Below are 22760 nucleotides of genomic sequence, written 5' to 3'. Positions count from 1 at the left end.
CTTGGAGGGTAATCTTGTTCGTTTTAGATAATTTTGTTCACAAAACAGTTTTATGCATGGAATTTTTCACTACTGCCACCAGACTGGTGCTACAGAGTTTTGGAGACTTTTGGATTAGGAACCCTCAGCCAGGATCATGGCCATGGAATCAGAATTGTAAGGTTGGGTAACCTCTTATAGTGACAGATTAGTGCAGGCAACTGATGCCCAAGGGTAGAAGGCAGGTTTCAAAATAAGACCTTGGGGATATTCTTCTTCCCCCACCCCTTTTTAAGGACCTGTAGCCCAGTGTCTTAGTTAGGGTTTCATTACTGTGAAGAGATACAAAAGCAACTCTTGTTTTGTTGTTGTTGTTGGTTTTGTTTGTTTGTTTTGAGTCAGGGTTTCTCTGTGTAGCCCTGGCTGTTCTGGAACTCACTCTGTAGACCAGGCTGGCCTTGAACTCAGAAATCTGCCTGTCTCTCCAAAGCAACTCTTATAAAGGACAACATTTAATTGGGGCTGGCTTTCATTTTCAGAGGTTCAGTCCATTATCACCATGGTGGGAAGCATGGTAGCATGCAGGCAGACAGGGAACTGGAGGAGCTGAGAGTTCTAGATCTTGATCCAAAGGCAGCAGAAGGTGACTGAGTGACACTGACCAGACTTGAGCATATATGACCTCAAAGCCCCACCTCCACAGTGACACACTTCCTCCAAAGCCACACCTCCTTCAATAAGACCACACTTCCTAATAGTTCCACTCCCTGCGGCCAGTCATTCAAACACATGAATCTATGGGGACCATACCTATTCAAACTGCCACACCCAGGTTGGCCACAGACTTGAGGTTCACTTGCCTCAGTTTTATAAATGTTGAGATTACAGGCATGTGCTATTATGCCTAACTTTGTTTCATTATTTAATTTTATTTATTTTTTTTCTTGCTGGGGACCAGACTCAGGACCTTGAGCATGGTAGGCAATGTTCTACCACTGAGCTGTAGGCCTAGCCCTTCCATACTTTACCATTACAACAAGTCCATTAGGTGGGTACCATGAGGTGGGTATTCTTATTCTTGCAGTAAAATGAAAGATCCAGAGAAGGGGGCAAACACGCTCAGGGCCATCACAGGCTGTCACATAAAGGTTATTTCATATACCTAAAATTCTTCAGGGGGAAGTGATCTTTTCTTCTCACCAGGAAGAACCAGTAAAGAAAAAAATGGGGTTAAAAGAAAGCAAGAGAGATATTATCAGTAATGTGAGACAAGCAGTGATTTACAGCAAATCCACAGAATGGGCACTGAAAAGAACTTAGGACTTTTAGTGGCTGTCCAGGTGCCATGGACATTCAGTAATGCCCATGTAAGCCATAGACGTTGGGAAGGAAGCAAGAAACAAGTAATGGGGGAAATGCAGTTGGTATTTTGCTGATGGCTAATGACTGTCAGCATAGCAGGGGCAACTTTCACATGCAGACCTGCATAGCTGTGAGCCAGGGAGACCTGGGTTTCCTAGCCCATACCCTCTTGGCACATGTTTATAAGTGGCCATCATTGGAAACACTGCTCGTGGCCATGGTGTGTCTCAGGACTTGGGTCTTTCTGATTAATGGTGGGTACATCTGCCATGTGCTTCTTACTACTACTGTCAGCTCTCTCCAGCTGCATCTGGGAGTTTCAAATCTCCCTGAGACTAACGCTATGGAAAGGGACCATTAGTGCCAACTCAAGTGCGGGAATGGTGCTTGCTGGCATTTGTACAAAACCACAGTGCTGTGGGCTGTGCCAGGACTCTGAGCACTGTGTGCTGACTCATGAGCCTGAAGGAGAGGAGATCACACAAGGACTCTCCAGACTCAGCAAATGGGCCACCTTCGCAGCCGCAGTAACCTGACCCAAACCTTTCTCTAAGCAGCTCAGTGATGTATTTTTTTTTAAGAAGTACAATAGCTAATTGGTATATGGAGTTCATTTGAGGTCCCCAAATGAGGCCTTCTTATTAATAAGATATTCCAAGCCTCCTGTGGTTGTAACGTATTTAAAGCAAAAGCTACATCAACTCTGGCAAAGGTGTGTTCACTGTAGGTTGATTTTGTGTTCATCCCTTTTCTTTCATTTTCTCTAAAACAGCCCTGTACCCAAATTTACTCATCTGTAGATATGGATTAATGGTAACATCCTGATTTTTACTTGTATGTGTATAAATATATATGCCCCCAAACCCCAAGCATATGCTGTGCACACATTATATGCAAGATTTACAAAATCTAATGATCATATAAATACTTTAGTATACATGAAACCTTTATTGGTGCTGAATCATTATTTTAAAAACTGCATAATGCTCTTCTAACTTATTTGTTATTATTTATTTTAAAATATTTTAATATTTAGTTTGCTTCTACCCTTGCCTAGTGTTTCCTAAGGAAACTTTCCCCAGATGGGGTCTGAACACAGTAATTGCTGCAAGTTTAATATTAAGAATAAGACTCTCTAGATCAAAGAGTTGTATATATTTTATGACTTGATCACAATGACAATTTTTGCTTCTTAGACTATGAGATATTTTGCATAAGTTTGCATTCCCATTACATACGTAAATTTAAAAGCACTTACAAAATGAACTTTACAAAGATTTGCTTCCTTGATATTTAAGGAAGCTTTTGTGAGGAGCACCAGAAAGGGAAGTTAATGTGTAGGCGTGTCAAGGTTTCTCATCCCTGCTCTCTGGCCTGGGGCTGGAGAAATGGTATGTATACTGTCATTTGACTAGAAGAACCTGGAGTCATGAATAGCCTGTGAGGGCCATAAGGCAAAATATAGATGTGGATACTTAAAGTACTCCGAGAGTTAATATTGAGAGTCCTGATGCATAGGTACTCCCATTTCATTGTGCTGAGTAGTCCTGCTTTCCCACTCCTAGATGAGGTATATATATATATTTTCTTTTACTTTTATGAATGAAAGTGTGCTGAAAAGAGAAGCAAAGACAGAAACCAGGGAGACAAAAACAAACAAACAAACAAACAAACAAACAAACCGCCCAAGTTCATGGTCTGGGTACCAGGTAGGTGTCTGTGGCTGCACTTGGAGCAGCTGCTGTGTACTCAGGCAAGCAGGTTTTATTATGATTTCTTCCACCATTCCTTGCACAAAGTGTGATACAATATACAATAAAGCAACTTTGTTGATTTCATTTTGCTCATTTAAAAGACAACCTATTTATGTTTTCTTTGGTTTAAACAAGTTTATTGGGGGACATAATTTATATACCATAAAGTACACAATTAAATTGTTTTTACTATATTTGCAAAATTATGCATCCATTAACATAATCTAATTTTAAAACATTTTTCATCACCCTGCAAAGAGCCATCTTCTCTATTAGCAGTCTCTCCCTAGCGGCTTTCTGTCCCATCATAGGTAACTGCTAATCTATTTTTCTGCCTCTAAAAATTGCCTATTTGGAACATAGATGAAAGCCTATAATATGTAGTCCTTTGTGAGTGCTTTCTTTTCCCAGCTTTATTGAAGTATAATTGAAAAATGCAAATTGTGTATTTAAGGTGTGCATCTTAGATTTTATACATAAGAATATTACATAGCTGGGTTGTACCAAATGTCATGCTTTGATATGTATACACTGGGGAAGGATGAGCACATAAGCTGAGTAACACATCTTCTATTTCCTGTAGTTATTCACGTTAGTGAGAACACTTAAAAATCTACCTCATAGCAGATTTTAAGGATATAATATAGTAACTGTAGTCATTGTGTGGCACTTTCTGTCTCCACAGTTTTTTCCACTCACACAACTAAAACTTTCTACCTGTTGACTAACATCTCTTCATTTGCCCAATTGCCTCTTGCTCCTGACAACCACGATTCCACCCTCTGCTTCCATGACTCTCATGCAACCTATGAAGGTTTTGTTTAGCATTTGTCTTTCTCTACTGGACTGTTGCATTTAGCACAGTGTCCCATCACGTTGCCATAGAGGCAGGATTTCCCTCTTTCAAAGGCTGGTCAGTATTCCATGGCGAACACATTTCTCTATTCATGCATCCATCAGTTTTTCCATCTTGGCAACACAAATGAAGCTGAGATGAACACGTGCTGCCATTGTCTCTTTGAGATTCAGATTTTCTTTCTATTTTTTTTTTTTGATGGATCTCCATTCTTCAGTTGGCCATGCCAATCTATATTCTACCAACAGTCTACAAATGTCCCTTTGTCCCCCACAGCCACTCCAGCATGTATCCCTCGTCTTTTTCACAATAGCCATTCTAGTAAGTGGGAGGTGTAGCTCACTGTAGTTTAATTTTGTATTTCTCTGACGACCTTAGGTGTGTTTCTACATGAGTTAAAACACATGTCCATGGAACCATGGAGATGGCTTGGAGTATTTGTCAAGGGTGCTTGTCTACAAATATGAAGACCCACGTTTTAATCCCAGACACTCATGTGAAATGCCAGGCATGTCTGTGCTTGGTCATAACACCATCATTGGGAAATGGAGACAGGCCAATCCTCAGAGCTCCCTGGCCAGCTAGCCCAGGCAAATGAGCAAACTTCTGGGTCAGTGGGAGACCCTGTCTCAGAAAATAAGGTGGAGAGCCATAGAAGGCACTTGATGTCTTGCTGTGGTTTCTGCATACTCATGTGTAGGCCTTCACACATTTCCTTCACACACTTCCATGCTTCTCTCTCTCTCTCTCTCTCTCTCTCTCTCTCTCTCTCTCTCTCTCTCCCTTTCTCTCTCTCTCCCTCTCCCTTTCTCTCTCTCTCTCACATACATACAGACACATATAGACACTCATATACACACAGAGAGACAGACACACACATATATACACACAGAGACATACACACACATACATACATACATATATACATACATACATAAATACATACACACACACACACACACACAGAGAGAGAGAGAGAGAGAGAGAGAGAGAGAGAGAGAGAGAGAGAGAGAGAGACCCAGATGGATATGCTCACACCATGAAGAATAGGCAGACTAACAAGCCCTTCCCACACCAGAGAACAGCAACAGAACAGTGCTGTGTGCACTGTGGTTTCCAGTGGAATTCTGCATTTGCTAACTTTATGCAGAAGTAAGTTATTATGTGAGCATATCTTAGCTCTGGAGTCCTTGGCTGTGAGGAAAGGCATGGCTGAGAGAGAGGGGAGGACACTGACTAGGAATTTTCGTTTCCTCTGACTACCAATAGGTTCTGCTTCTCAGAGGATCCATTTTTGTTGAATTAAATGAACAGAACAACAGTTTTGGATCCAAAAATGTTGACACTGATGGAGACACAGTGGCTCAGCCCTTGCTGCTGCTTGTTTAATCCCAGGTTTGTGCCCACTCTCCGAGGTCAGCATTGATGAGCCCTCTTGAGTGGTCTGAGGCTTCCTTACCTGGAAGAAGAGATGTTAACAGAGGACCTGAAGATGTGACATCCAACTTGGCTTTTCTTACTGCTTTTGGCAGAACTTTTACTGCACGCTGCCCATCTCCCAATCTGCACATGAAGATTGTGGTTACAATCAGTTAGTGATTATTCAATATGGCATATTCTTGTGGCAGTCCCTTTGGAGGCGATTACTCTGTGTTACAGGGATGAAATCCTTCACATGTGTCCTTTCTGTCCTGATTACAGCAACATGGGTCGGTAGAGTTGACAAGTGATATTTTTCGGTAATACTTAAAAAAAAAAAAACCTTACTATAAAATTTAACAATAAACTCAGAAAATATTCTAAGATTAACACTAAAATGGGAATCACCAAACTATTCATAGTACTTAATCTAACTATGTACTTTAGATATTAAAATTGAAGACTGTGTCAACATCAGGAACTGGGTGCTTCTCCAGTCTCACGGACAATTCACAGAACTTGATGACAGACAAGCGAGTATATAGTTTCCTACCTTAATTCAAACAGGTAGCAATTATCTTTCTAGTCAGAGAATCAACTTCCACTCATCAGTGCAAGTGACTGGAACTTACATATAATAAAGGCTGGTGATATTTTATGGGAAAAGTAAGATTATCATAAGGAAAATCTGAAAATAGCTTTTCTTGGGAAGGCCAAGTGAATATGAATATTTTCTGTGCACTTCTTATGACCACTTGATTAAGCCAGCTTTGTGTGTGTATGACAGGAAGTGCTAAAGAACAATTTTGACAGAATTTACAGTTACTGTATATTTTGTTTTTAGAAACATGTGAAGAATTTGAAATGTCATTGCTATATATTAACCTGGATTCTCAAGTTTCTAGATGTGTGGACCCATTTGTCCTTATAGGCTTCAGTGTTAAGTACACAAAAAGAACTTGCCATACTATATACTAGTCAATATTTATAAGCAACATTGCTATTTAAGACCAAGGAGCAACCCACATATATAGCACATATGTGATTTATCATATGCCTCCGCAATAACCTATTCAAAAGGGAAATAAAGCCACTGGGACAAAACCAAGTAAAGGTGGCAATAGGAGTATGTCCATTCAATTTTAGGAATGGGCAGCAGGTAGGCCAAGAACTCCTCTCTCAGGCTTGAACTTTATCTGCTCCACTAAATGCTTTTTTAGGGAAGCTGGAGGCAGCAAGGCAACTCATGTTACCAAAGCCAGAAAGACCCAGGAATCAGGGGCACTTGCAAAGGGGATGGTGGATTGAAATGTGGACTTGGAGAATAATTAAACCCCCGATTCACTACTTATCCACATAACCAGGTGGACACCCTATCTCCAGTTGGGTGAAGTAGCTCGGTTTATGAAAGAGCATGGAGAAGGAAGAGCAAAGAGATAATAAAAGATTGCTTCCCTGATGGAAGCACATGAGCTGTTTTCAGTTGCTGGGCATCCTGGAGTACTTAGTATGATGGAGAAGAAACATCTACATGAAGATATAGCACTGGACTGCAAGGACATGGAGCTGAATAGGAGTCCATGAAGTCCTCTTAAAAGAGTTAACAATAGATTTTATAGAAAATGCCTGATACCTAGAATTGTGTCTGAATTAGCATCGCCAGACACTTGAAGACTCTACAGGCCTCTGAGGTGCCAGGATGAAGTAATGGACAGTTTGACATTTCTACCCGACATGTGGCTCTCCTGTGAGGGCTGACAACAAAAGGTTTACCCTCATGAGTACTCAATAAACTTATCGGTCATAAATACTTTTTAATGAAGTAGCAGACACTGTATGTCTCTAACAGTAGGATGGTGGTGGTGACAATAAATGAGGAAGACAGGTAATTTAAGGTCCAATGTTGAAGGTAAAGAAAGGCTTCCCATCAGTGTTCCAGGAAGTCCTGAATGGTGTCTGTTAATGGGAACCAGAAATCGGTAGGCTGGACTGAAGCATGGGAGGACTGAAAGCAAACACAAGCGTATCTGTCTTGAGGTCCAGAATAAGCATGCCACACTGACTTATTAGGAGGAGTTTTAGATTACTCTTAGAGGATAGGGGTGATAATTAGATATACAAGCAAAGAGGCAAAACAATATGTTTCCTCAAATTAAAAATGTAGAAAGATAGACGGTGTAATCAAAGGGTAGCACAGTGGTAAACACCTTCTCAAAGTCACAGCATAAACATGAAATAGCAGCTTAAACCAAGATGGGCAGTACATATTGAAATAGGAGAGGGTTTCATGAATCTGTATTAGGGAGGTACTTTTTTATTTCTTTATATTAATATCAATTTATTGATATATATCAATAAAACAAATTATAACACAAATATAACACAAATAGGTTGACTATGCTTTTTATGACTTCTTTCTTTTAAAATTATATTTTTATTATTTGAAACATTTTAAAATTTAAATATATTTGATCATGTTTCCCCTCCTCAAAGTTCTTCCAGATCCTTTACTCCTCCTACCCACCCAACTTTCAGTTCTTTCTCAAAAACCTAATAAAACAACAAAGCCCCCTCAAACCAAGAAAACAAGATAAAACACCACCTCAAAAGACAACAATAGTAAACTGTAACCAAATAAAAGCACACAAAAAGATGTGGAGTTCATTATATGTTGGCCAACTACTCTGAACGTGAGAAGTGGTTGATATACCCAGTGTCACTTCATTGGAGAAAAATGATGTCCCCTCTTCAGCAGGGATAAATGACACTTCAGTTGTTAACCTTTATCCAAGTGGCTAAGTTTTCACTTATTTGTTCATTCATTTAAAAAAAACTGTAATAAAATACAATATAAGAAAACAAAAACTATCACATCAAAGTTAGAAAAGCTAAGTCAACAGAAGAAGAAAAAAAGCCCAAGAGAAGGTACAAGAATCAGACCCACTCATTCACACTTAGGAATCTCATGCAAGCGCTAAACCGCGAGCCATAACATAAGCAGAAAGGACCTGGTGCAGACTCAATGCAGGCCCTGTGCGTGCTGCTTTAGTGCCTGTGAGTTCATATGAGCTTTGTTCGTGATGATTTAAAAGGGCCTTGTTTTCTTGAAGTACCCCCATTCTCTCTGGTTTGCACACTCCTTCTGTCTCCTCTTCCATGGGCTCTGCGGGGAGGGAGACATCCCATTTAGTACTGAGTTTTCTTGAAGTACCCCATCCTCTCTGGTTTGCACACTCCTTCTGTCTCTTCTTCCATGGGCGCTGCGGGGAGGGAGACATCCCATTTAGAGCTGAGTATTCCAAGGTCTCCCCCTCTCTGTGTAATGTCTGGCTATGCGCCTTTGTATTTGTTCCCATCTGCAGCAGGAGGAGGCTTCTCTGATGATGCTTGAACAAGACATTGATCTATGAGTACAGCAAAATATCATTTAGAGTAATTTTATCACTACATTTTTTTTCCTTTTTAGATCAGTATTATTTGGTTTTACCCTAAGTCCCTGGGCTATCTAGTCTCAGATTCTTGATCACCAAAGCAGTATCAAGTATGGGTTCCACTTGGTGAAATGGACCTTAATTCAAATCTGTTGTTGGTTGGTTCCTCCCATAGCTTTGTGCTACCATTGCCCTAGCATATCTTACAAGTAGTACACCTCTGTACTAAAGGGCTGTGGTTGGCTTGGTGTTTATGTTTCTCTTTTGATAACATGGAAAGTGCCTTAGGAAGGTAATTTCTAAAGTGGGGTGAATCTGATAATAGCAGTATAAAGATTCTAGTTAAAATGCCTATAAATCCAGGCAGTGGTGGCGCACACCTTTAATCCCAGCACTTGGGAGGCAGAGGCAGGCGGATTTCTGAGTTCGAGGCCAGGTTAGTCTACAGAGTGAGTTCTAGGACAGCCAGGGCTATGCAGAGAAATCCTGTCTCAAAAACCAAAAACAAAACAAATGCATATAAACCAAGAAGAATCATGGTATGAGAGAGAGGAACTTGTATAACCACATCTGTTTGTAACTACTTCTATAATGCATGCTTTAAAAATGCATGCAAACTTTATTGGTTCACATTGGTTTTATTCCCTGCAAAGCCCCTTTCTCCTCCATTAAACACATGCAAACTTGTTATGTTTAATGCTTTTCCCGCCTTATTTTTTTTTTTTTACTTCAAGTAGGAGTTTCTTGTAGGCACGCATACTCGCCATTGGTGGCCTTTCTCTACAGAACTATCAAGCAGGGCTGTCAACGTATCAGATACGATCACCAAGGCATTCTTTGTTTTGTAGGGCGGAGAGCACTGTTACTATCACGGAAGTATCAGAGGCGTCGAGGACTCCAGGGTGGCTCTGTCGACCTGCAACGGACTCCAGTATGTGGGAATCTTCTTGGGTCCTCCTGACCTCTAGGCTCGCTCATATCCCTCCACACTGAGCAGTTTTTAATTTCACATACTTTATATTAGTGACTTTTCTATGTCCGTGATATGGTGAGGACTAAATACAGAGTAGTTCTAGAGAGCTAAAGTCCCCTCTTCTTTAACACCTAGACTTTGCAGAAAACTCGGAAATTAAACAAATAATTACATAGATTATTGGTGCCCATTTTGCTTGATGCTATGAGGGAAAGGATAGGGGTATATTAGCTTTCTGAGATAATCAACTCATAAGAGAAAAGGATTATTTCCCTTCAAGCCTGGGAAGTTTGAATCCATGATGGCTCATTACTTTGGGCCACTTGTGAGGAACCACATTATTGTGAATTGAATGTATGTTGTGCAGGAAAACTGCTCACCATTGGCAAGGAGAGATAGTGAGGAGACTGAAGTCCCACAATGCCCTTCAAGGGCATTTCCCCCAACCCCTGCCATGAGCTAAAGACTTCTTACAAGGCACATGGTGATTACCTCATGATGATGTCACCACCTGCCAGCAGCACCCCTCTTAGGGGAAATCATATCCTTAGTAATATCTGTTGAGGCATTTAAGATCCAAACTCTAGTCAGAAGCTTACAGAATGACTCAGTCTAGTTGACACATCACCTACAGAAATATAGCAAAGGTCACCAGTTGGATTAGACCTAAGTCTAACTAGGTATCAGTCTTGGAAGGATGGGACATTAAGAGGAACTCATCCATTGTCTGGAGGCAGACTCATGGAAATCATGCATAAACACATGTTAGACCCAAATCAAGTGATGCTTAGGATGAAGACTTAGCTTTAGACATGGGATGAAAAGGGTCTTAAAACTCCTTTCAAATGTTATTTTAAAAAAACTCTCATGTCTCCCCAAGTTAAATGTGTTTTTTTAATGACACACTACTTAATAAGAGTTCACAATTTACAAGTGAAAAGGTACTCCTGCTAGCCTCTTCGGAATCAGAGATGGTCTTAGAATATTTTTAGTCAATGGGGCCGTCAACTTTCTTCTATGTGATATATAATTCGCATAACAAGAAATTTGTACGCAGTTCTGAAATAAGTGATTTTCCGCCTACTGTGTGAGAGATCTTATTCCAGATCAATATTGCCATTAAGTTTATTTCTAGAAATGAGTTATATCATGTAGTATTTGCATGCGCCAGGATAATGCTTTACATTTTTGTGCTTGCAAGCTTGCAAGCTCCCTAGTGGAGTCCTTGGAGTGCTGAGACCATGGCAGGTTCCATGAAGCTATTGGGAGTTTATCTGGGACCATATGAAGACTTTTTGCTCTGAGGCACTCTTTAATGACACTGTTGAGATGCTCACAGACCTGTTTACCACATTTTACTGACTCTCCTTCTGGTGTCTTGTCTTACAGTGGCATGTTTGAGGACGACACCTTCATGTATATGATAGAGCCTCTGGAGCTGACTCATGATGAGGTGGGTCTGTGACACCAGGTTCCTTATGGTATTTGATTTTTCCAGCGTGTGAAGACAAAACACATCGAAGATCATCTATCTGTGCTATGTGATGTCACACTTCGAATGGTACGAGGCCAGGCCCTCATGCCAGTGAGGCCAGATCAGAGTTATGATGCTGAGGCATTCTAAAGCAAGCCCATTCTTTCCAGACAGCAGAGAGAACAGGGAGGGCCTTTGTTTTGCACTAGGCAGCCTGGACTTCATTAGAACAGCTCTCATTTTTACTATCTTCTTTAGATAGTTGTGTTGAATGTACTTAGTTTCTGTTACTATAAATACGTAGTAGGGAAATCCGTGGTCTAAACAATGTTTACATGATACAGCATACAGTTCCAGATGGAGAAGAAAGCAGTGTTTCATCTTGTACAGGTCAACAACCATAATAAGACACCCTGTGTTCCTGCCACACTATTCACTGACAGCAGTCTTTACAGTCTAATACAGAGTCGTCAATATTATAGTGAACGCTTACTGCAGTTTACATTCATGATAAAATTGATATCCTGAGACTCATGATGGGGATGCAAAAAATCACACATGGCATTTCAGATGGTGGCAGCTGCTAAAGAGAGCAAATCACCACCGATGTGAGTAGGAACCTTGAGTAAAGGCCACAAGGGGATTAGAACACTCTCAGAGCTGTGAAGACACAAAGGCTCTGGCATGGGTGGAGATTGGCAGGTGAAGACACAGTGAGGTCACAGCAGGGGGAGTGAGACCTAGGGAGGAAACTTTAATGAGAAAAAACTTTTTTTTAAAAAAAAAGAGTGATGATCAGAATAATGCAGTCATTTGATGGAGAGCAGAAAACAGGTTTGGTGAGGCACAGGGTGTCACCATGCAGCCCAGGCCTCCTGAATGTTCTGTGTGTTTTCCCATGTCCAGATGGAAACATTAAAAAAAAAATCTTTCTTTGAAAAATATAGTAATCACTGAAGCTATTAAAATATGTATACATACATACATACATACACATATGTACATATATACATTATATATTACATACACACACACACACACACACACACACACACACACACACACGTATGCTTACGTGTGTTCTGTGTGAGGAGCCCAGCAAAGAGCCTCAGAGCCCTGGGAAGTGAAGTTACAGATGGCTGTAAGTATCCATGTGGGTGCTGGGAACTGAACCTGGGCCCTCTGCAAGGGCAGCAAGACCTCTCAACTGCTGAGCCATTTCACCTACTCTGACATTTAGACTTTGATAATAAAAGACAGCATTTATTTTCTTGTCTGTATATGTGTGTATGCAATATATTTATATATACATTTATATAATATAAAATATATAACACACAACTATATATTTATATAATACACATCATCTAAATGTATATATTTTATTTATAATATACAAATATATAATGTATATATGAAAATAAATTTATATAATACACACACACACACACACACATATATATATATATAAAACTATGAGGTAACTTTTTAAATTTGAGATAGAAAAAACATTAAATTGTACTTGGTGATGACAATATTTGAACAAGCCTGTATGGGTTTTGATGAGTAACTTAAAAACTTTCCAGAGAGTGATGACAGTTTAGCCTTGATTAAGACATTTTGATGAGTAAAATACACTCCCTGTTCCATGGGCAGGCAGATAACCATATTATGGCAAAACTGCCAGACATTCAGACATTAACCTGACTATTGATTTTGAGTAACTGCTCCCTTACCTCCGTCACAGGAGAAACCCCCAAAGGAAAACAACAACAGTAAATACAAAATAGTCCTGTAGGCTTTTGTATTTTAAGGAAGTGTCAATGGGGTAATTTCCAGTGCATCCATAAATAAGACAATTTTTGCAGACGGGGTGAATTCATAAATGTGTTGCATTGTGTCTGCTGGTCTGCTACAAGGGTTCATATACATAGAAACTCGTATTATCAAAATGTTTAAGGAACTGGCACTTCTTGTTGTTCTTTCTGAGACTATGCTGCTGGGGATGATGGTTACGTGCTAATTATCTTCTGTTTCCTGGCTTCCTCCTACTGCCTCCCTTTTGTTCTTGGTGTGATTTGCTCTCATTCGCACTGTGGATGGAAACAAAGGAACAGAACTTGGATTTTTTTTTTTTTTTTTTTTTTTTCTGAGACAGGATTTCTCTGTGTAGCCCTGGCTGTCCTGGAACTCACTCTGTAGACCAGGCTAGCCTCCAACTCAGAAATCCGCCTGCCTCTGCCTCCCAAGTGCTGGGATTAAAGGTGTGTGCCACCACTGCCCGGCCAGAACTTGGATCTTTAAATTTGTTGCAAAAATCCTGTTACAGGTTCAGAGGTGAATATCTTTTCATCTGTTTCCAGTGTAAAGAACTGATTAGAACAGAATTTGGATTTTTGGCTCTTCTTCTTCTTCTTCTTCTTCTTCTTCTTCTTCTTCTTCTTCTTATTATTATTATTATTATTATTATTACTATTGATTTTAGGATTCTTTGTAGTAAGTCAGAAGTATGGACAGAATAGTTCCAGTCAGAATTCATATTCAATTGCAAGTAGAAATCAATTAGTAATATTCTTAATTATTGTTTTCTATCAAATCTAATAAGAAAAGCCTTTTTAAAAAGCTATTTTTATGATTATGAAACTAATATATTAATTGAATGTGGTACTGTATGCCTCTGATCACAGCTACTCAGGAGGCTGAAGCAGAAGGCTTACTTCAAGGCCAATCTGGGAAACTTAGTGAGACCTCGTCTCAAAAATCAAAACAAACAAACAAACTAATTACACCAAAAAAAGAAAAAAAAAAAAAAAGAACCAGAAAGCAAGGTAGGCATTGCTTAGTGGAACAGAACTAATTTACTATGTATGAGACTCTGGGTTCAATTATCAATATTACAAAAGCCCCCAATCTAGTGATATGTTAAAAAATTTGAAAAGCAAAATAGTAATTATCCATCATACCATCCCCAAAGATAATTTATCACCTTTTAGCAAATATTCACACAATTTTCTATTGAATATTTATATATATATATATTTTTTAATAAATGAATTGTTTCATTGTTTCATAGCACCACTTAACCCAATCATGTAGCTTTCTGAATCTCAGTGTTTTTATTCATTAAGTAGAAACGTGATGGTTGATCTTGGTTGTCAACTTGACTCACCCAAGAAGAGGGAAACTCAGATGAAGACCTGTCTCCATTAGAGTGGCCTGTGGGCGTGTCTGTGGGCCATTTTCTTATTGCTAACTTATGTAGGATGGGCAAGCCCACTGCAGGTGGCACTGTTCTTAGAGGGGTGGGATAAGTAGGTATTCCTGGGCTGTATAAAAAGATAGCTGAGCAAGCCAGAGGGAACAAGCTAGAGGAAGCAAGCCAGTAAGCAGCATCTCTCCATGGTCTCTGCTTCAGTTCTTACCTCCAGGCTCCTGCTTGAGTTCCTGCCCTCATTTTCTTCCATGATGGACTGTAACCTACAAGTTGGAATGAGCTCTTTCCTTCTCAAGTTTGTATGGTCAGTGTTTTATCATAGCAACAGAAAGCCACCCAGAACAGGGATGGAGTACAGACTACATGGACTTTTTGTTGGGAATAATTTGCACAATACACATATAAACACTGGTTGGCAGAAACTAAGCACTCAGTCCTTAATACCACTTCCACTTCTAATAATGTAATGAGTCTGTCTAACTTCTAGACCAAAGAATATGAATATCTTCAACGTTGCTTATAGAAATTATTAAAAATCTTTCTCAAACCATGTTACCAGTGATGTATGAGTACACTTTGCCTTGCAGCTATAATTAACTACAGATGTCATAATTTTTAAATCATTTGCAAGTTGAGAGGAAAATTGCAGTTTCATCTTTACAAATTTTATGTTTTAAAAGTGTATAAGAGCACCAAGGTTGTCTCATGCTGGTGGACAGGCGTTCCTTTCATATGATTTTCCCACTTGGGGCTTTGAAAGAAGCTGAGATTCGAGAGCAACTGACAAAACAGTGCTTTGATCTGAAGTGGGGCAGCTGAAGGGTACTTTTTCATTTCAAATTAAAGATTCAACAAGGCATACCCTCTTTCTTCTAATATCTCATGTCCCCGTGTAGGGAAGGATATTAGAAGAAGCATGGCGAAAGCACAGTTCCATAGAGTCATAGAGGTATCCTCCTGTCTTACTTTTTCATTTCCTGTAATTTTTTTTTTGTTTCAGAAAAGCACAGGCCGACCACACATAATCCAGAAAACCTTGGCAGGACAATATTCTAAGCAGATGAAGAATCTCAGTAAGTCTTAATTAAAATAGCCGTGATATGTGTGGGGCTGTGACTTGCAGGCCTCTGTGGACATACAGGCTTGTTCAGGAGAGAAATTGGTCTGAGAGCTCAGGTCAGCTGTGTGGGTGGGGAGTTGCAGTCTCAGTCGAGCCTTGCGTGGGATGAGGCTTGAAGAATTGCTTCAGTGGAGATGACAAATGAAGCTCCAGCATGTAGCTGGGCTTGGAACCTGAGTGAGGCCAAATGTAAATGATTACTGCAGGGCCAGGCATTAAACCAGACTTTCTGGTTTCCTCTTCCCCAGCCCTTTTGCATCACCTCCCCCATTCAACCTGCCCCTGAAGCTTCTATAGTACACTGATGTTGGCAAAGGCTTCTTTTGATTTCCTGTGGGCATGTGATACTATTCCTATATACTAATGCCCAGAATCTGACAATTTACACAAAGCCCTATGCCACCTATCATTTTAAAGTCTAGAGTAAATTGGGCATCCATAGTAGAGTTCTTAGGCTATTGCTAAACGGTTGTGGGTCAGATAACCGGCTACTAATCAACCTTGGGCAACTCACATTTTTCATGACGAGAAGAAAATAGCATTTGAACTGTCTTTGTGAGTGTGAAATGTTGAGCAATCAATGCGCTGTTTCACTGTAGGCTATTTGGGCTCTGGGATGACATTCATTATTAATGGCACTGTTCCTTCGTGTAATATTTGAAGACTATTCTCAATGGAATGCTGTCCACATCCATTTGATGTTAATTTCCCTCTTACACAGGCACAGATGGCAGTGACCAGTGGCCTTGGCTACCTGAATTACAGTGGCTGAGAAGAAGGAAAAGAGCAGTCAATGTGAGTGTAGCCTGGGGCCACAAGCAAGGCTCTTCTCACTCCCCAAGCTCCATCTGAACCTTCCCCTTCAAAACAAATACAGCACAGAAAAGCTCCATCTCTTGAGGATTTTCAGCATGATGCAATTTATTCTTCCCTCCATGTTAAGGATTCAAACTGATTAGAGTGTACTGTGACCCCTGATGTCATGTAAAAAATATGTTGTTTTAGTTCTGTCTTCGATGTGTTTTTCTTAGGAAAATTGGAGGACATTTCCCTCCCACACACTATGGAAAAGCACAGTAGGGCTGGTGAGATGGCTAAGTAGATGAAGTTTGGTACTCTGAACTCCATCCTTGTGACCGCCTGGCTGAAGGAAGGAGAGAACTGACTCCAGTAGTTGACCTCTGGCTTCCCCACGCATTTACCCTCCCCACACAACCAAACCAAACCAAACAAACACACAAACAGACAATAAAGAAACTGCACCACAGCTTTAGAGGTAATCTGGCTTCTACAATGTCATACAGAACATTTCTGTTTAAAAAAAATTGGCTAATCAAGTTTATTTTTATTTCTTCCAAACGAAAAATTCTATTATACCAAAGTTGAAATTTTAATGTGTTTTTCAGACCAGAATGACACGATTCCATCCCCTCTATTGGCAATATGACAGTGGCTAATAAGACCACAAAACCAGTAACTGTTGCATGCCTTTTGTGCACTGGTAAATACATAAAGGCATTGTAACTAAATATGTAGTAGATTAGAAGGCTGTAATGATTGGGACTGTTTAGTAATTACATGGTAAATGCCATGTAACCAAGAATTAATTCTGCAGCTTATAGGTTACATAGTAATTCACTAGATGACTTAATGAATAATTATAGCACAAATTATACATTTTAGATAATACTTAGTTGAATGTATTTGTGTGTGTGTGTGTGTGTATTTTAAATGAATTAGACCCCCCCCAGCAATCTAAAAGTTAGTTCAAGTTTGAATAGTGTACATTGGCATTATGGTAATCACAAATACAATTTTTATATTCACTTAATTAGAACTTTATGCTTCCTCTCGAAGATGCAGTTGGCTTCTGCAGCTTTCCTTTCACCACAGTGTGCCCCACACTGAACTGTTACTCAGTACACAATGAGGAACCATCATCATTACCTCTTCAGCTATGAGAGGATACGTGTGACTGAGAAGTAAAATAGTCTTTATTCCTAAAATGTTATCTGTCGGCGTTTGTTCCTGTGAGGGGCTGGAAATTGGAACACTGTCAGATGCCTTTTATTCCAGACCTCTAATTCTTATTGACCACCCTGATGTGATTTCAGAGATGCCTGCTGTTCTCTTGAGATGAATTTAAAGTGAATTCACTTTGACATTTTAAGTAAATGTGAATATTTTACCAGTATTACCATAGAAAAGGAAATTTATTTATTTTTAGCTATCATGCCATTCCTTTTCCTTTAGAGTAATTTCACATGGTAAACCACACAGAAACCCTATGAACTATTTCTCATTTTAGTGAGTAAGGAAAGTGACACTGTTTCTCTAGCTGCTTCTTTGTTCAGTGACACTTTATAGTCACACAAATAGCCATTGCTTTACCACACATCTTTTTTGGGTATCTATACAATAGGCAGTAAAGAGTCCTTAAATTCAAGGCTTAGAGATATTTTATGTCAACCACTGTTCTAACCATGCATTTCTAATTTTTTGTTTTTTAGCCATCGCGTGGTGTGTTTGAAGAAATGAAGTATTTGGAGCTTATGATTGTTAATGATCACAAGACGGTAAGAATATAGAACCATTGATGTCTTAGTTACTGTTCTATTGCTGTGAAGAGACACTGTGAAAAAGGCAACTTATTAAAAAAGTATTTAATTGGGGCCTTGCTTACAGCTTCAAAGGGTGAGTCCATGATCAACATGCAACATGAACAGGTAGTGTAGTGCAGCAGCAGGCAGGCAGGCAGGCAGGCAGGCAGGCAGGCAGGCATGGTACTAGAGCAGTAGAGGCTGAGACAGAGAGAGGGGGGGGGGAGGGGGCTGGCATGGGCCCACCCTCAGTGACTCATCTCTTCCAAATAGCTCATACATCCTAATCCTTCCAAAAGCAGTTCCTCTAACTAAAGACAAAACATTCAATTATATGAGCCTATGGGGGCCATTCTCATTCAAACCAGCACAGAAGCCTGATGGCTTGTTAAATAAGAAATGCATTTTACTTTGATTTAACTATTGTTTGTAACTTTATTAAGTCCAGATGTTTAGACACAATCATTTGGTGGTTCTAAATGAGCACTGTGTTTCTAGATGAAGAAGAGACAGTAACTTTATGGAATTTTGACAGCTCCAAAATGACCTCTTTAATAGAGATTTATAACGGGTAGATTTACCAATGTGATGCTTTTCACTTGACCATGTTTAAAATCCTCGCTCTCTACGTTTCACATCTGTGTGTTTGGCCAGCAATTCACTAGCCTATTCCATGCTTTTGTTATGAAAAAAAATCACGCATGAGGCTCTGGGTTCCATCCCCTCACCCCTGCACTGAACACACAAACAAACAAACAAATGAAACATCTATCTGAAGAGACCCTTTAAAACCAGTAGTTTGTTTTACTAAATACTGATAATATAAATAGCATTGTGTTACACCCGTGGGAGTAACATGCGCTGTACTCGGTGATGCCTAAGAGAAATATGGACAGAAACGCCAAACTCATTTGTGCCTATTCCCCACTGAGCCACTTCCATCATCAGCACCTGAGCATCCTGGGTCAAGGCTGTGCACTTCTGTGCTCGGTGCTCGTGGTGTGCTGGTAACCTCTCTGGTACACGTCTTCAGTGCTAGCTCTCCAGTGTGTCAAGCTACTCAAGTGAGACCATTAACTGAAGCCAGGCAAGGATGTGGCCAAGTGGTTCTCTTGAGCCTTTTGCATCAGGCCCCACCTTGGCCACAACCCCAATCTCATTAGGCCAGTGATTATTGTGTTACAGCTATGCAGTTTAATTCTAAAAATTGCTCATTAAGAGTGGAGCTGCATTTTTAAAGACTCCATGCTTTAAAGTCAGATATGGGTAAAACCCTTATAAAATATTAGAATACAATTTTAAGCTTCATTAAGTCCTTGTTATTTTAAGGAAATCAGTTAGTGAGCTATATGATAAAGTTGTATTTTGTATTAAATTGACAATATGAAATTCCATTCAGCTCACTCTCCTCAGAGAAATCCTTGAAACTGTATATTATAAAAAGTTTAATGTATACTTAAATTCTTATTTGAGTCTTTTACTTAAATAGATATTTAATTACTATTAGTTACTAAGTAATAATTCAGTTGTGTTGAAAATTATTTTTCCCCCTGTGGAATTCTTTTCATTTTTGGTAGACAGACTTAATTTTCTCTTTCAGCCTTTAAATATGTTTTTTTGAGATATAAGAGTAAGAAGGAAAATGTTTTGGAATTATATATAACTTAGGAGAAATCTTCCCTGGTAAGATGGTGACTTGCGCTTAGAAAGGGTTAAATCTGTGTTTCTGAAGGGTGGGGCTGTCTTCATCCGAACCTCTTTTTCTAACTGAGAATTTTCCAGCTACTTTTCAAACCTGATGATTGTGGCAAGTTATGAAACTGTGTCTTTAAAAGTCTGAGCTTTTCCTAGCATCCATTATCTTGAAATGTCTAGATAACTGTATCATATCTGTACACAATATATATCTGTATACAGCATTGTTGAACATACAGAGTGCAGTTCTTCCAGATGAGTGGTTGAGAACATTATTTTATTTACTATTAGTGTGGGGGGGGTGGGAAGAGGAGAGAGCTCAGGTAAGAGAGTGCACAGGAGATAGTGTCACAATGTACCCAATTGTACAAATAATGCAATAGCACCGTTCTCAAAAATAATGGTCTCTACAGAGAAAACCTTATTTGCTTATACCACATATTTTGTAATAAAAATCATCTTATTTGGGGTACCATGTCTTTTAATTTAAGTTGTTTTAAACATTTATATAAACATCAATTCATTATTGTGTGTATGTGTGTGTATGATATGTATGGTTGTAGGCATGCGTGGTGTGGAGGTCAGAGGTCAGAGATATCTAGCCCCTTGTTTCTGCTATGCTGGTCTTCAGGCTAGCTAGTAATTCTGTCTCCACTTCCCGTCTCAGCATTGGGGTGCTGGGATTGCAAGTGCATGCCACCACTTCTGACTTTTTTTTTTTTAAATATGGGTTTACACACTTTAATTATCGTCAGGCTTGCCTGGCAAGTACTTTTACCCACTGAGCCACTCACCAGCCCACATCTTTTAATTAAAAAAGAAATCCAAGTTTTTAAATGAACAGCATTTGAGTTTTCATTTCATTACAGTATATAGAATGAAAACTGAGGATATTTTAATGATAAATTTTGGGGGGGTGGGTTTTAAAAAATGCAAACAAATAACAAATCTTGATATTTGAATGGTAATAATGCCTAAGATAGAAAAAACTACCGAAGAGTTTCTATCATTTAAAGTTATTATTTGGGGCCAAAAGCACTAAACAATCCCTTTGCTATAAGACCAGATTGCATTCCATTCTATAGTCGTCCCAAAATAAATATTCGTTTTTAAGACCTCCTCCTAAGAGTTGAGAAAAGCCCTGCTTTTAGAAATAATCCTTCTATCAAATGAAGTTTTAAAATATTATCGCCGCAAAGATGCAATAAATGACTAGAGAGCAGCGTAGCGCCCCTTGGTGCCGCAAGCAGACCGAGCTAGGATAAGTGAATATGTCAATTTCCAACGTGTGGAGATTTGCTGCTGGGCTTTAGCATAATCATCCCACCGAGGAGCCCCATCTCACAGTGTTTGTACTGTATGAACCAGCGGGCTTTTATAATTCTTACCTTTGGGTTGAAAATAAGGTTCAGCTTTAATTGTTTTCAAAAGGGCACATTTCTTAAGGGGCTCATTTATCCAGAAAGTGAAAGCCAATTTGCCAGCTTAAATGGAAATGGTTTTCAGTGATCAGAAAATGTGAAGGTAAGTTTTATCATAAGATGGAGCTCGCACATTTTTCTTTATTTGCCAAATTAGTTCTCATTCATGCAGGAAATGGAAACATTTTGCCTACATTTGCATTCAAGCTTCCATCTCTAATATTGGCCGCCTGAAAAATTGCACCTCTCGTGTTTTGAACAAGCAGCCCAATTATCAGAGGCTTTCAATTAGAAAGAAAAAAAAATCTCTCAAATTTGTAGAAAGCATCTTGGTACCTAGCTGGCAGAACCTAATTTGTGAGCAATTATAGCTTGATAAAAGTCTGCAAACATTTCCTTGAGCTGCTTAAGCTAAAAATAAATATTAAAAACTGCCTAATAAAAAATTGGTTGGGATATTTTAAAGCACACATAAAGCAAGTGTTTTGCTTGCATTACTGCCGTGTTATTAAATATGAACCAATAAGGCGCAAATCAGCAATGACTCAAATATTTTTTCAATTAAAACCTCATTTGGTTTTCCTTATTTAAAAACCACTGTATTTTTTAATGGACCAAATAAATTACAGATTTTCATCAATAATTCTGACTTGTTGGGGAGGGCTATAATAATAAGCAATAGTTTATAATTATTTCTTAAGAATTATTAACTGAATAAGTTAATTTCTTCTTCTAGCCCAGAGTAGGACAAACTCTGGTTTCAGCCTCGTGATCCCAGATAAGTTATTTGAGGATAATAAAGGTTACTTCGTGGAGTTGTGAGGACTGGATATTTGTTGTGGGGTGGACATAATTTCTCATAGATCCTGGGTGCCTAGTGAATGGAGCTTCAAGTTAAAAGTAGTGTTTATTTGTGGGGCTGGGAACTCAAGTTCTTCTGCTTACTAAGCAAGTACTCAGTCACTGAGCTTCCCTTCCCATCCCCAAGCCCTTCTCTTCCCTTCCTCTCTTACCAACACTGAATAAGACGATCCTCCTCTTCCTGCTCTTCCTCTTCCTCTTCCTCCTCCTCCTCCTCCTCCTCCTCCTCCTCCTCCTCCTCCTCTTCCTCCTCATTTGAGAACAGTTTTCATCTCTTCTGGTTTCTGTTACACAGTAATTCTTCTCTCTCTGCTATTCTAATTGTTTAATATCTGACCCCTAGATCATGTTTGGAAACTTAGCTCAGGACTCTGTTGCATGCTCTCTTCCTGATTGACAGCTTCCAGCTTCAAGATCTAAGAAGGATCATGACTGAAGATCTCTGAGCCCTTCCTTTAGACCTTTAGATTTCTGAGTTCCATACTGTGAAATTGGTGTCTTTTTTTTTTTTTTTTTTTTTTTTTTTTTTTTTTTGGTACTGAGTAGACAGCTCACATTTGGTACCCCTAAATTACAGTTCAAAGTTACTGGACTGGTCCAA

At 39.3% G+C, this 22760-nt stretch overlaps 1 protein-coding gene across 3 annotated transcripts in view; it reads left to right on the top strand.

Annotated features, from left to right (window-relative positions):
* Adam23 (ADAM metallopeptidase domain 23) overlaps positions 1-22760 on the top strand; it is a 146701-nt gene that overhangs the window by 70949 nt on the left and 52992 nt on the right. For all 3 annotated transcript variants that reach the window (XM_034497554.2, XM_034497553.2, XM_034497555.2), the window contains exons 5-9: positions 9650-9732; positions 11164-11227; positions 15463-15535; positions 16304-16377; positions 18093-18158. In XM_034497554.2, the coding sequence (XP_034353445.1) occupies positions 9650-9732; positions 11164-11227; positions 15463-15535; positions 16304-16377; positions 18093-18158 (360 nt within the window). The remainder of the gene's footprint in view (positions 1-9649; positions 9733-11163; positions 11228-15462; positions 15536-16303; positions 16378-18092; positions 18159-22760) is intronic.

This window comes from Arvicanthis niloticus, chromosome 3, assembly GCF_011762505.2.
Source record: "Arvicanthis niloticus isolate mArvNil1 chromosome 3, mArvNil1.pat.X, whole genome shotgun sequence".
Lineage (NCBI taxonomy): Eukaryota > Metazoa > Chordata > Mammalia > Rodentia > Muridae > Arvicanthis > Arvicanthis niloticus.
This window is presented reverse-complemented; position numbering and strand designations above follow the sequence as displayed.